The sequence below is a fragment of the Musca vetustissima genome, unplaced genomic scaffold, assembly GCF_032173495.1.
Source record: "Musca vetustissima isolate MV318-11 ecotype Yass unplaced genomic scaffold, APGP_CSIRO_Mvet_v1 utg10209, whole genome shotgun sequence".
Lineage (NCBI taxonomy): Eukaryota > Metazoa > Arthropoda > Insecta > Diptera > Muscidae > Musca > Musca vetustissima.
Window position 1 is genome coordinate 86,178 of NW_026879931.1, and position 15,196 is coordinate 101,373.

General features: G+C 36.9%; 1 protein-coding gene across 1 annotated transcript; it reads right to left on the bottom strand.

The window, feature by feature from the left end:
• Positions 1–344: 344 nt before the first annotated feature.
• On the bottom strand, positions 345–2,353 carry LOC133325144 (centrosomal and chromosomal factor). Its single transcript, XM_061533967.1, has one exon. The coding sequence runs from the start codon at positions 2,324–2,326 to the stop codon at positions 431–433; it is 1,896 nt and encodes a 631-aa protein (XP_061389951.1). The 5' UTR covers positions 2,327–2,353; the 3' UTR covers positions 345–430.
• Positions 2,354–15,196: the final 12,843 nt, after the last annotated feature.

Here is a 15,196-nt window from a genome sequence, read left to right on the forward strand (position 1 = left end):
AGATATATAATATTATGTACAGCCTTTCTAAGAACTTTTCCCCGTACCGGGTTGTCTTCGCGTACCAAACGCCACTGTGAAGCCACCAAAATTGCTTTGCAATGCCATTGACAATCCTCATTCCTGGCTAGATCCTTCCCGTATCATCTTCTGCGTTCATTAGATATCACTTATGCTGCTGCTGTTGTTGTTGTCTTATCATAGAGAGTGGCGAATAATAATTGAAAAACAATCTTTTCATTCTTTGGATTCATATTTCGTTTGAATAACTTAAAGAGATGCGGAGTAGTAGAAGGAGAAGAAGAAAGAGGAGTAGGAGTAAGCAGGATCAGGAGTTGTAGCATTGGCCTATATCATCCGAAAACGGCTTCGTCGTCGTCGTTGTTGTTGTCATCAACATCCTACCAGGCGGCTCTGGAACTCAGTTTTATCACACATTATAACAGGAGATTTGTTGCAAATGCTGGAATGATGGTGTTGCGGCCACAGCTGCGGCGGCTGCTGTGGCTGCGGTAAATTGTGGAAAGGTTTGCTGCAAATTTGCAGCAGCCACAGCAGCGGCACTGGAGGTGGCTGCCAAATATGGATGCATGCGCTGAGATCTCAAATATTGTCGATATTTGCCACTGATCTTTTCCGAATAGTGTTGCTGCTGTTGCAACTGGCTATGTTGCTGTTGGCTGTGCTGGGAGTGATGTTGCTGCTGTTGATGATGTGAGGTCATGGCTGCGGCTGCAGCAGCTGCTGCCGCCGCTGCGGCTGCTGCTGATGTATGGCTTTGCTGGGAGTTGGGCACAATTGTCGATGCATAATGGCGAGCATTTGCAGAACTTTGGTTGCTGTTAAGCTGAGGCGTGGCCTCAGGACCAGCCTGATAATTACTAGGAACTGTGGCCATTGGACTACGGTCCATCATAAGATTAACATTGGCTGAATTACTAGAGGCAACCGAGGCGGCCACCGACGCCGTATCTCCTGTATTCCACAGAGAACTCATGTTGAGTTGCTGTTGTTGCTGCTGCTGTTGCTTGCTGGAGGCTCCATAAATTCCACTTCCCGAAATCATGGCATCCCTTTTGCCAACATTATTGGCGGCGGCAGCAGCAGCTGCTGCGGCAGCATTCTGCATTTTGCTGGCACTTTGTTGGCCATAATTCAAATGGGCTGGAGTCATGGAGCTACGGGCAGCAATTGCTGCTGCAGCAGCCAAATGATCCCACTGATTCGAGGCATTCTGTTGTTGCTGCTGCTGTTGTTGTACTAATAGGTGACTTTGGCTTGATCGTTGCTGTTGCTGGGCCGCTGCTGTCGCCCTTTGTGTGGAACGTAAATAGGAGGAGGCATTGCTGGCATTACTGGAGGTTTGCTGGTGATGTTGTTGCTGCTGCTGTTGATGGCTCACCACTACGGGGTAGTGGGCCTGTTGCGACATTTGTGACATTTGCTGTTGTTGCTGAGATTGTTGACTATGCCTGAGTTGTTGCTGTTGCAAGTGTTGTTGGTACTGCTGGGCAGCTTGTACAGCCTGGCGTTGTTGCTGTTGCGCGTGCTGTTGTTGCTGCTGTTGGTGATGTTGCTGCTGCTGTTGTTGTTGCTGTTGTATAACCTGAGTTTGTCTGGCCCGCCGTGAGGACGACGACACCACTGAGTTTTGGGAGCTGGAGTGTGTGAGGGCAGCAGCTGCGGCCGCTGTGCTACGGGCCGCCGCCGCTGTGGGCATGTTATTTACAAAAGGACTACGCCTCTGCGATTCCATTTTGCGGAAATAGCATGGGTGTATCATCAACAGGGGCTCAACACGCTGCCCCGCCGGTGGTTTGGGCTGGTTGGGCAGCTCGTATTCCACACTGCAGTCCACATGCAGGGGTATGGAGTAGTCTTTGGCCGTTGTCGTCGTGGACGCACTGTGTGGTGTTTGTTGTGAGGCGGGTGTTGAGGCTGATACTGATGCGGATGTGGCTGCTCCTGCTGTGGCAGAGTTGGAGGCATTTTGGTTACGTTGCTGTTGGCTGGCAGTAGCGTTGGCTAACGCTGATGCAGATGAGGAGGCGATGGCGGATGTGGCAGAATTAACGGCGGCGGCGACACTATTTTGATTAGCCGACGCCGCCATCGTTGACATTCTTGATGCCGTTGAGGCATTGTGTGAGTAATGACTGTGGGTATTATGATGCGCTGAGGAGGTGTTTTGCTGATACAGGTGTTGCTGTTGCTGACTGTGGTGCTGGCCATGATGCTGGTGCATCAGAGCCGTTTGCGTCTGGGCCAAGCTATGAGAGGCCAAGGAGGCCATGTCATAATTGGCATAACAGGCTGCCATAGTCATGTTGCTGGTGTTGCTTGTGGAGCTGGTAAGCCGAGATGACAAAAATGACGGGGAACCCCTTCTTTCGCCGACGAAGAGGGTGCGTGGTCAAATTAGTTATGAGCTCACAGCGTTTTTAGCGTATTGGTGATAGTGAACATTTAACACTGACACTTGATTTACTTTCGGTACACACTTTTCTTTCAAAACATATTTAGTGATATATATATTTTCTTTTTATGTTTGGAATAGGAGGAGGATGATGTTTATTTTTGGATATTCTTTATTTTTTTTTTGTTTTTTATTAACAAATTGGCACTGGTAATCCAAGCTTTTTGTTGTTTTGTTATATTGTTGATAGTTGTAGTAGTTATTGTTGTTGTTGTGTTATTGAACAAATTTTATATATATAATATAGGTAATCCACAGGGCTATTATATATATAGGCTTTGCTATTATTTATTTGATTTAATAGGCGGATAATATGTTGTTGTTATGTTGAATAATAATATTGATTAAATTTGTTGTTGTCGTAGTAGCAGGAACGTTAATCCATGAAAGTGTAAAATATGTAACTTGATTTTTATTTTTAATTTATTTATGTTTTTGTTTTGTTTTTTTATTTAGCAGGTATTCTATGTGAATTTTTGTTGTTGTTTATTACTTCTCCTTGTTATTTCTTGTTTGCTTTTATTAGACCCGTATTTTAAATTATATTTTTTGTTGTTGTTGGTTATTTGTTGTTTTGTTTAATATAGTTTTAATCAGTCTTTATATTATGGTTGTTGTTTTCTTTTTGTTGTTGTTGTTGTTGTTATTATTATAAAAAATTAGGGAATTTTTTTATAATGTTATTTTTAAATTTTGTTTTTGTTGTGTATTCAGTCTTAAGAATTTAGTTTTGTTTTTTGAAATTTACAAAAGAAGCTGCTTTACAAAGACGACGCGACGGCAGAAATGTAGTTGGTTTCTATGGTTCGTTTTTATTTGGCCTCAATATTCTGAACGGGCGTTTTCCTTTGCTGAGTTTTTATGCTTGTGTGTAGTTTTTTACAAATTACGGTAATTATTGTCCGTCCGTTTACCACGAGCAGCTTTAACGTTATGGAACAGTCGAAGAAACAGAGACGTTAAATTGCTTCGAATGCGTTACGTTGTAAGCGTTTAACATAAAATTGCGTTATGATGGCGTTCGTGAGATGATTGCGGCTCACTTGGCGAGAGTAAATTTCGGCTGCGATGAGAGTTCTAGGCGATTCTCATTGACATGTGCGCAACTCTCTCTGTTTCGTTCGCGCACGTTGTTGTTCTCCGCACAATTTCACTCAAAACAATTGAGTTATTTTATGTTTGTTCTCTTAGTGGTACTTCTCTCTTGAGTGATTTTTTTCTTTCAATTAACTCAACTAAATGCACACATACACAATTAAATGCTTATCTCTCTTCTTTCGGACTCTCACAATAAACAACTGTTTCGTTTCTTGTTTTGTTTTTCACTGAGTTTTTTAAGACGCTTTTTAAGGTCTTGGCTTGTATTTTCCTTGTTTTTGTTACTTTGGAATTTTCCAAATTTTTATTTGTTGTATTCTTTTTTCTTCTTTAAATATCACAATTTGTTGTCAAATGAATTTGTTTATATTTTTGGATACTTGTTTTGTCATATAAAAAATATTTATTTGTATTATTATTTTTGTAGTAGAAATTTTACGCGTTTGGTATTTTGAGCTCTTCGCGTTGTTGTTTATAATATTAAAATGTTTGTTTATTATTATTGTTTTATGGAAATAGTTCAATATTTTTCCTTGTATTTTACGGCGTCTTGTTATCGTTCTAATAAACGTAAAGGCGTCTTTATCGTACGAGCTCTCTCAACTGACTGAGCTGTCAACTTCGAACATTTACAGCATATGAAATTTTGTTTGTTCGCACTCACACAACTTTCGTTACCTGTTTCTCTCGAAACGCCATGAAACCCAACCACAAACCTAAAAAAGCAGAAAACGCCAAACAATGTGTGCCTGTTGTATTTGGGTTTCTCTCAATTGTCTTGGGCAACTCTCAATGCGCCCCAATAATCATATGTTTCTGCAGCCTTTACCTAGAACAACATTTGAGTGTTATTTGATGGCCAACAAAACAGCTGTTCCTACACATAATACAAAAACACCAAGTGCAACAACAAAACCACTCAATTACTAACCCCCATTGAAAGGGAAACTCTCAGAGAACGGTAATCTCTACCTAGGCATCAACCAATTGCAGCGTTGACACACAAAAGTAATCTCTTTCCCTGGAGAGAGAACAAGAGCAAATTTATGAAGGCAACCAATTGCAATGTGCGCCAGCTAAAAAACCCAAACAACAAAAGCAACAATTCAACTCAATTTTTACACATTGTAGTTACTGTTAATTACAAGTCCCACAAATTCTACTCTCTGTCTCTCAGTGAGAGGACATATTACTTAATATCAATGTTGTCATCTGATCCTGTTATTTTGTTGGTATTAGCATTACTTTTTTTAAAGGAGAACAAAAACGCCAAAAAGGATAATACAAAAGGAAATGGGGGGCCACACTAAGGAACACTCTATGGGAACCAAGGAAAACTAGAGGAACCAATTTTTAGTTAAAAAAGTGTAGTTCTATCTCACGATTTGTCGTTACAGTTTAGATATTTTAACTGAGCCATCTGGCATTCGGACGTTTAGAGTAAGAATATCGTTGTTCTTTGAAATTATACATTCACCAAACGACAAAATAAGTTGTAATAACAACTTATTTTGTCCTTTCCACGACAGAGGGGTATACGATCCGAAACGACCCGAGTCTTACTCGGCCAACGTCTGTCACCTCAGCCCATTGTGTAAAAGCAATAGGGCTGCTACAACAACAACAACTTATTATGAATAAAGACTAGTGTATTAAAGGCCAGTACACACTATTATTTTAGACTGTCAGCTTTTTTTATCGATTACTGACATTCCAACAACCATGATTGTTTTCGTGGTTGCCGTAAGAATGACACTATCAAACAAGCAAAATTTTGGACGAGTATGTCAATCAAAAGTGATAGTGTGTATACGGCTTAAGACTTATAAAGTTCCTTTAATACAATAAAGTCCAATCCAATCATTAACAATTCCGTGTTTTTGGTGATAGGGTTCTTGAAGCGATAAAAATGATCTGGCTAACGAGGACTATTTCCACAATTTCATATTTGGATCTGAAAAAAACCAAAGAATTGTTGAGGAGAAGCCGGTCATTGGACATTACTGAGGTTTGGTCAAAAGTTATTGAAAATAAATTGTAGCATTCGATCATTTGGCTGAAAAATACAATTAGTATATCCAAAATACGTCTATTAAAGAGCCGGATTTGATTCATCTGCATTATTTAAAATTAGTTATTTTTAAATATATTTCAAAATAGATGATCTTAGACATGATCCAATAAACAGGTCGTGTCAGAAGCAATCGTTATCGACAATTTTGGAGTACAATGCCCCATACTGTCAAATATTTTGTTTACGTTTCCACAATATTTAGTCAAAATCGAAAGCACTTTTGCAGCTCGGGTAAATTATTTGGCCTTATCGGACGACCTTATTATTGGATCATGATCTTAGAGATGATCTTCTATCATTCATTTTTACTAAATTTCAGTGAAATTTCACATCATTCTTATAGATTATATGCATGGAAGTCGGCAGTATTAACAACGGCATTTGCAACACCTAAATTTAGTTTTCTATGCATTACTTCTGTGTGAGATGTGCATACAAAAATGTGCAAAAAAAAACTGTTTTCATAAATTTTAGTTTTTTTTTTCTTTTTCCACATTAAAACATTTAAAGATTATAAAAAAATCGCCAAAACAACAAAAAACTTGCTAAATTGACACAAAACCCCACAAATGTGACTATCTACCATACTCTCTACTCAGCAGAGCCAGTTATATGCCTTATTCACTCTCTCTATCTCTTTCATACAATTATCACTCACAAAATTGTCACAAATATTACGAGCCTTGCTTGAATTTCATTCAAAAACATACACACACACACACTGTCACAATGCCTTACTCTTACTCTCTTTCTCCTTCTGGGAAAATGTTTTGTTCGTTGTTGTTGTTGTTATGAGTAGTGAGTAATTCGGGTGGTTTTCTCGTCTTAGTTTTTCCTTTCATATGAATTTAGTGTTTAGTAGTGTGGATGGCCATATTTTAATTCCTATGTAACAAAAGTAACAATAATAACAACAACAATGCGAAGACCAAATACAACAAAAACACAGTAACGGCAACAAATACTACTCTCATTTGAAAGGCCGCCGCCATACAATTGTATTGTATGTCGTCTGGCTGTTTGCGTTTGTATTCACAAGGAGAGCCGGAGCAAGTCAGCCATACAAACAGCCAGCCAGCCATTGTGCATGGCGGCGGCCATCTTTATATTTGAGTTTAATTTATTTCCTTTTAAATGTATAGATTTTTAGGCTTACTTTTTGTTGTTATTGTGGCTGTGGCAGCAGCAGCAGAAGTAGTAGAGTAGTGGTGTTTTAGTCGTAATAGTTATAGGTATGCCATAAAAATACAACAACAAAACAACTCATACATATGTTGTTCACACCAATAACCATCGGTTTTAACGTCGTGTGGAATTTTGTTGTTGAGCGATGTTGCTGCCGGTAGTGGAGATGTTGATGATATTGATGTTGTTGCTGTTTTATTTCGGGGCTGTTGTAAATTGTTTGAAATACTCGTCGTCGTTGTTGGTGGTGTAGGGTTTGCTATTGTTGCTTTTTTGTTGTTGTTGTCGAAATCATATGTTTAGCGTTCTCTTTCTAACATTTCAAATAAACATTTCACAAAGCTATGTTTATGCTTGCATGAAATTGAATGAAAGCCCATTTTTTCATCTAAAGAATTCACACTACAGTGCAGTATTACTGATGTGGGGCATGGGGTCTTCCCCCCTCATATTAGGTTCTGTGTTGGCTATATGCAATGTCTGTGCAGCAGAGCAAGGCGAGGGCAATTTCTGAGTTTTTAATTTAATTTTGTAAACTATACTTTTTATTGATTTTATTGTTGTTTGCGGCGGCATTCGCTTCGTTGCAACAAATTAGTGTCATTGGTTTGCTCATTTCCGTTCCCCATTTCGTTATGTTTGCTACATTTTCTCAGACGATAGTGTCATCTCTTTCCTGAAATGTAGAAAAAGTTTAAATGATATTTTAATAATTATTTAAAAGAAAATGTGGAATGAAAATAAAATGTACGATTTTCAAATAAGAGGTGTTATTTTTTGGGTTTCAATGAAAAAAATCTGTTTTATGATGGGATCTTTATTTCATAATAAAGAGGAAGATATACCGTTAAAATATCATACAAATATACACCACGGGCTCTCTTATAGGACATTAACCTTCTCAAAAAATCCTGGATTACCAAAAATCAAGTGAATGTGTCTTCGACAACCTCACGAATTCTCTTTTGGAGGTCTCCCAAATAGACGCTGAGCTGTTGGTGTAGACGTTATAGTTCACGTGGCTCCAAAGGAAAAAGATTGGGAAACTTTTCCCGTTAAAGATCAATGGATCCCTTCATTATGTGGCACCATGTAGTATCGTATTGTCGAAAGTAATCGTTGCCCAGATCAATACCATCCAAACTCTGACCATAAAAAGTCAGTAAACTCTCTCTAAAAAAGGTCCAATGAATAAAGATGCCGTAGAGATGGAAATGCACCAAATCAAGGACCAAATCAGTAAGTTTCTAAGTCCGAGTTATTAATCAAAATACGGCATACTGACTTTTCTGGAATTCCAAATTCCCAAAAACGACGAATAATGTGCAAATCTGGCGATTCTTTAACATTTGGGACAACATCTATGTTTTAACGGTTCTTTAGAAACGTGCACAGATTTTATTCTTTACATCACAACTTGTCCCCACAGTTCGAACCGTTTCCACCAATTACGGTATTGGGATCCGGTAATAATGACTTGGTTTCTCAAAGCTGCTAAATTATTGAAAATCCGTTCATTTAAATTACTTTTTGTGATAGATGATATTTTCCTATATATAACCTTGAGAACAGTTAGAAACGTTATAGGCCAAAATCATAATAATTTCTTCATTAATGTAAATACTGACACCCTTTTTCGATTTAATTAAAATGTCCTTAGACAGAAATTGTTCTCCATAAAGATATTGAATTTTTTTATTACTCATTTCATGACCATCATAAAAAAGATGCCATAGAAATCTAAGATTTTTCTTGTCATTCAAATTTATGTATTTCCCCTTTTGACGTATTACTACTAAGAGAAACAGCAACAACAACAATAATGACAGTGCATAGGGGAAAAAATCATGAAGGTCGTTGCCATAACAGCTATTACACACACATACGGACGCACATACACACCACATAACTACCAGAAAAACAATATTGAGTTTCTCAAGCAAAAAAAAGCAACAACAACGAGACAGCAAAAGAGCCGTCATAAAATGTAAACTAATTGAGGACGTCTACAATTTATTTACGAGCAATGACAATACACTATACTCTGAGAGCTGTTGTTCGTTCTACACTTCTCGTATTTGCAAAGAGATGGAAAAAGCATGGCCGTTCGTTTTAAGTAGTTGTACCTACTCAGAAATAAACAAACGAAAAAAAAATAAAGCAAGAAAAACAACAACAACTAGTATCCAAATCATGATACTACATTCAATGCGATGCTGCTCACTCTCTAAAATTGGAGACCTAGAAACAGCAACACTACCACCAGCAGCGCCAACAACCGGACTTCCTCTTTTTCTTCGGCTTCTTCTTCCTCTTGTGAAGTAAAATTCACAAACACTCACATAGTCACATATAGGCATATGTGGCACACACCCGTATGCGACGTCAACGACATTACTCTGAGTTTCTCATTGTCATCGGCAGTGTCGGCGTTAGTCAGCCGAACGAACCACTCAGCTGTTTTTTCAATAAAGTAAACAACAAACCTAACGACATTGTTGTTGTTTTTCCAAATGATAAACAAAAACAAAACCAGTTTTTCTTGGCAAATCAGCTGTTCTTCTTGTTCACCCAACGGACTGACTGACTAGCACATACACACACGCACACACACAATGTGCTACATTTAAACGGGAGGTGTGTTTCCATAGAGTTTGCGCTGAATGCGCGATTGTTAATGGCAAGCAAGAGCATAAACAAGAGAGATAATTGGGGTATCGTAAAATTACTCATTTTTATTTATTTTCTAAAAGAGACTCATTAAGTTGGGGGAGCAAGGCACCAAACACATTTGTGGGTGTAGGTGTGTGTGTGTGTGAATTGATTGATTTTCAATGAGTGTGGGAGATAGTTGTATTTCGTTCGTATCGGAGTGAAAGAGTGTTTGGGAGCATTTCTGCAAGTGAAATAAATTCATTGACTCTCATTTACACAGAAATGCAAAAGTATTTGCTGTGATGATAATAATTTATCTCTGTCAAAGGCAAAATTAAGAACAGCAACAACATCAATATGGAATGGAAAAATGACTTGTTATAATTCTGATTCACTAGGGTACATTAGAAGGCATAAGGATAAATGTTTTGTTGTTGTTGGCTAGCTGTTTCAAATTGTTCGTGTAGTATAACACCTAATATAAAAACAGAAATCTTTAACTCCCACTCAGTATACAAATTCCAAATTCATAGAACTATTAGAACTAAATGTTTGTTAGAGCATACATTCAAGGATGTAGTCATAGGGTGGTACGAAAATGGATATGCAGATACAGAGGATACATTTCGATAAAGCAATCGTGATTTTTGATTTAGGCACATTCGAACGGACCACCAAATAGACATACAGTGCTGCTCAAAACATTTGTAAATAGAACTGCCGTGCAATAAAATGAGGCAAAACTAAGATTTGGAGGATTTTATGTTTATTTGTTAAAAACAATCTTTGATAAGCCATCCATCTAAATGATATTTGGAAAAAATAATATATTTCAATAGATTATATATCGAGGAAGAAGACGCTTTTCAACAATATCTCTTGAGTTTTGAAAGTCCTAAATGACATCTTGAAATAGTATTGATTTGAGTAATTATATACATTTAGTAATGTCCGACACACTTTCGCTATTCTGAAGACTTTTCTTGAATTTCTAAGAGGATGTATTAAGGTAATCCGAGTTTTTCAAGAATTTAAAATTTTTTGTGACGAAATTTTACAGCAAATTTGGAATATAGGTCAATGTTTGTCATAGCTCCCACATAAAGGTCACGACTCATGTCCGCGTTTTCTAACCAATTTGGTTATAATTAGTTATTCATAGGTTAGGCCTGATTTTCTAATTCGTTAGTAGTCAGCAAGTCCACCAAATGTGGATCTAGCTCCTCTGCAATTTGAATTTCGCTATGACGGAACCTAACGATGTTTTAATTTATTATTACGATGCAAATTTCATAGCACCGAATATTCTTTTGAGATCTATGAACAGAAAAATAGCTTGTGACCAGAATACAGGGCGTGTGGAAGCTATTTCAAACACGGAAGCTACCCTGGCTCTCTGTTGTATTCAATTTCACCTATCGACGTCAGATTATCTGGGTATCACGGCCTCAGGCCTTTTCCGATTAACTTTACCATCGATTTTCGTTCGCATCTTTAATTTTGGTGAAACAAATCTCAGTTGATCTTGTCGGGGGATGTAATAAGCATCAATACCAAAGGAGAATCAAGACGATCATATTGGTCTCCTTAATTTTATCTCCTCTTTGTGATGTGACCACCCTAATACTCTCATCTTAGGCATCATTTCGTTTACTATGAATGTATTTATGAGAAGTACAAAAAACGTAGAAAAAAATACTTTCAGTCCTTGGCCACCCTCAAGTTGTTTGTAAAGCGTTTCTTTATACTTTTCTAATGTGATTATTGTCACCTTGTGTCTTTGTAATTTATGATAGCAAGAGCAATGATTCTTTCTCTGTGTACAGTGTGTACTCTCCACATCTATGAAACTTTAAGTGTGGTCCTTTAGAAGAACTTTGTTCGTACTCTTCTTCTTCGCCTTCGTCTTCATTTGTAATAACAAAGTATTTAGCAAAAAATATGGCAGTGGGCGTTGGTTGGGTTTTACCTACTTAAAATGTTATTTCCTTAGAGTAGAAAAAAAAACGAAAAAAAGTTTTTTTTTTTTGTCTTCTAAGCTTATTTTTTGTCGTTGCTGCTGTTGTTTGTTGTCGGAATGAATGATGTCTTGTGATTATGAGAGAGATTAAAAAGTTTTTGTCATCATTTTTTCGACTTCTCCGTTTTGAGGCGCCCAAAGTCTGGGGATATTATTTGATGTAGCTGCTGCTGCGACACTTAAGAGCAGAATAAATATAAGTTGTGAAATATCTGTATTAATTTCATTTTACTTTTCGAGTTTTTTCTTTCTTTTCTTTGCGTAAATTGTAAAGCTGTAGAAATGATTTGAAATTTTAATTTCAAATGAAAAATACACCCCATCTGTCATTTGTTGGATATCAATTACTCTTTCAAAGTTTCTTCTTTGTTATTAGTTTTGAATGTTATTAAATTTTGCATAGATATTAAGGGGGAGAAAAGTGGTAGATAATCAAATAGTATGTATTTTTTATACCAAGAATGTTCAAATATAAAATGGAATCAGTTTCGAAAATTTCTAAAATAGTTGTTTTTAGATCCATTTTTACCGTCCATTTTTAATGTTCATTGTACATGGGGTCCTCTATTTTTAAAGGAAATGTAAGGCCCCATATACGGGTCTGAAGTTAAGTATTTTACCTGTCCTAACCGAATTTTCCAAACTAAGTTTCGGTAATAAGGCATTTCCGGTTATCAATCCGGAATTAAGGGTGCTGACCAGTTTTTAGTACGTTTAGGGTAGGCTTTTCTGCACTTTCTACTCTAAGCAAATGATTTGGTCCTGTATCTTCCACGACATTTTTGTAGAAAACAAGTCACTTCAAATTTCACATCTGCCTTAACTTGTAATGATAAAATATTTACCGAATTTCCCGATTGTCCTTGACAATGAAATAAAGTACATAAATCGGCCAACATTTCCAAGAAACAACAATTTAAACGTCAACGATTTTATTTCATTTGCCTTTTTTTGGGATTCCAAATGCTAAAAGTTGTAAACAGGTACTACACATTAAAGTCAGAATATCAAGTAGCTGCAGCAGCAGCAGCGACAGACAACATTAAATCAAACATCTTTCTTAGAAAATTCAAAAATGAAAATTCCAACGAGTCAGCATCAAATTAAATAATCGCTTAATTTGTACTTTGGTCGGATGGATGGATGTTTGTTTGGCGTTTATTTGTTGCTGTTATTGTTGTTGTTCTTTTTGGGGGTTTAATAGCTGCTGACTCTGTGCTCTTCCACGAATTATGAAGTAATTATACGTTACAAACAAAAACTCAAATGAGCTGAGCCGGTTGACTGGTTTGTGTTACATTGATGGTGGTGGAGCCAGCCAGCCAACGAATGACAACGAATTTAGAAAAACCCCCTCCCAACTACGTTTAGCTAGATTGACTAAACACAACAACAACGACAGCTGAAAAAAGAGTTAATTATAATCTCTTATCGCATCATACACACCGCAGGTCACAGTGCATCATATAAGCGGCAGTGCAAAGCATAATTATATGAAACAAGTCTGTCTGTCCGTCCGACATTGCCCCGTCGCCATCCACAGAAGTACTACTAATGTAATACATATGGTGTTGGTTGGATGGCGAGATGGTTGGTTGGTTGATCAGATTAAATTTTAGATTCTTAAGAAATACAAGACGAAGAAGAAATAATACTACTTTACCATATTAAACTACACAAAAAAAGCAAAAACAACATGAGCTCTATAAAACCACAAATACAACAACAATCGGTAAGTAAAAGGTATGCAAATGACCCGGTTTTATATAGTTGCTCTTATCCTCTGGCTGAGTGTGTGTCTGATTTTCATTTGGAGGTATGCCATAAAAATACAACAACAAAACAACTCATACATATGTTGTTCACACCAATAACCATCGGTTTTAACGTCGTGCGGAATTTTGTTGTTGAGCGATGTTGCTGCCGGTAGTGGAGATGTTGATGATATTGATGTTGTTGCTGTTTTATTTCGGGGCTGTTGTAAATTGTTTGAAATACTCGTCGTCGTTGTTGGTGGTGTAGGGTTTGCTATTGTTGCTTTTTTGTTGTTGTTGTCGAAATCATATGTTTAGCGTTCTCTTTCTAACATTTCAAATAAACATTTCACAAAGCTATGTTTATGCTTGCATGAAATTGAATGAAAGCCCATTTTTTCATCTAAAGAATTCACACTACAGTGCAGTATTACTGATGTGGGGCATGGGGTCTTCCCCCCTCATATTAGGTTCTGTGTTGGCTATATGCAATGTCTGTGCAGCAGAGCAAGGCGAGGGCAATTTCTGAGTTTTTAATTTAATTTTGTAAACTATACTTTTTATTGATTTTATTGTTGTTTGCGGCGGCATTCGCTTCGTTGCAACAAATTAGTGTCATTGGTTTGCTCATTTCCGTTCCCCATTTCGTTATGTTTGCTACATTTTCTCAGACGATAGTGTCATCTCTTTCCTGAAATGTAGAAAAAGTTTAAATGATATTTTAATAATTATTTAAAAGAAAATGTGGAATGAAAATAAAATGTACGATTTTCAAATAAGAGGTGTTATTTTTTGGGTTTCAATGAAAAAAATCTGTTTTATGATGGGATCTTTATTTCATAATAAAGAGGAAGATATACCGTTAAAATATCATACAAATATACACCACGGGCTCTCTTATAGGACATTAACCTTCTCAAAAAATCCTGGATTACCAAAAATCAAGTGAATGTGTCTTCGACAACCTCACGAATTCTCTTTTGGAGGTCTCCCAAATAGACGCTGAGCTGTTGGTGTAGACGTTATAGTTCACGTGGCTCCAAAGGAAAAAGATTGGGAAACTTTTCCCGTTAAAGATCAATGGATCCCTTCATTATGTGGCACCATGTAGTATCGTATTGTCGAAAGTAATCGTTGCCCAGATCAATACCATCCAAACTCTGACAATAAAAAGTCAGTAAACTCTCTCTAAAAAAGGTCCAATGAATGAAGATGCCGTAGAGATGGAAATGCACCCAATCAAGGCCCAAATCAGTAAGTTTCTTATTAATCAATATATCAATTAATCAAAATACGGTATACTGACTTTTCTGGAATTCCAAATTCCCAAAAACGACGAAAAATGTGCAAATCTGGCGATTCTTTAACATTTGGGACAACATCTATGTTTTAACGGTTCTTTAAAAACGTGCACAGATTTTATTCTTTACATCACAACTTGTCCCCACAGTTCGAACCGTTTCCACCAATTACGGTATTGGGATCCGGTAATAATGACTTGGTTTCTCAAAGCTGCTAAATTATTGAAAATCCGTTCATTTAAATTACTTTTTGTGATAGGTGATATTTTCCTATATATAACCTTGCCAAAATCATAATAATTTTTTCATTAATGTAAATACTGACACCCTTTTTCGATTTAATTAAAATGTCCTTAGACAGAAATTGTTCTCCATAAAGATATTGAATTTTTTTATTACTCATTTCATGACCATCATAAAAAAGATGCCATAGAAATCTAAGATTTTTCTTGTCATTCAAATTTATGTATTTCCCCTTTTGACGTATTACTACTAAGAGAAACAGCAACAACAACAATAATGACAGTGCATAGGGGAAAAAATCATGAAGGTCGTTGCCATAACAGCTATTACACACACATACGGACGCACATACACACCACATAACTACCAGAAAAACAATATTGAGTTTCT